General features: G+C 17.6%; 1 protein-coding gene across 1 annotated transcript; it reads left to right on the top strand.

The window, feature by feature from the left end:
• On the top strand, window positions 1-797 carry PGSY75_0009200 (putative protein kinase; the record flags this gene model as incomplete). The annotated part of the gene is made up of 1 exon (XM_018783228.1): window positions 1-797. A coding segment is annotated over one exon (797 nt), but the record flags the coding sequence as incomplete, so codon positions are not given.

Raw genomic sequence — 797 nt, 5'->3', positions numbered from 1 at the left:
AATAGTAATAATAATAATAATAATGTAAATATAAAATCTAGTTCATTTAATGATAAAATACCCATTGATAACCATAGAGATAATATAAAAGGCATAAATAATATTAATAATAATAATAATAATAGTAGTAGTAGTAATAGTTGTTGTAATTATAAAGCTACTAATATATACAAATATAATAATAACCACCTTAATGATAGTAATAAAAATACTAATAATATTATTAATATGAATGAAGATTATTATAATAAATTCACAAAATTAGAAACGAAAAATGAGAACCATGGAGATATTAAATTAGAAAGTGATTATCAAAATAATCAAGATATTGAAAATGTATTGAGTGATCATAATGAAATACATCTTCATGAACATAATAATAATAATAATAATAATAATAATAATTGTTATAGTTATATTTATAAAAATAAAAATAATACATTAGGAGAGTCTTTAAAGCATCAAGAAGTTAATACTTCTATTTTTTCTTATACTAATAAAGCAGGTTTCAATAATAATAATGAAGTCATAAATTTCTTAAGTGATCATAATTTAGAGGTAGAAGTTAAGAACGTGGTGTTACCTTTGTCGAGTAACAAAAATGTTTGTGATATTATCAATAATTATAATGATAGTATGAATAATATAAAAAATATGGACATTACTACAAATAATAATAATAACAATAATAACAATAATAATAATAATAATAATAATAATAATAATAATAATAATAATAATAATAATAACAATAGTAGTGTTAGTAATAATAATCATTTTGATGATCATCATAATAG

This window comes from Plasmodium gaboni (genome assembly GCF_001602025.1).
Source record: "Plasmodium gaboni strain SY75 chromosome Unknown, whole genome shotgun sequence".
NCBI classification, from domain to species: Eukaryota; Apicomplexa; class Aconoidasida; order Haemosporida; family Plasmodiidae; genus Plasmodium; species Plasmodium gaboni.
This window is presented reverse-complemented; position numbering and strand designations above follow the sequence as displayed.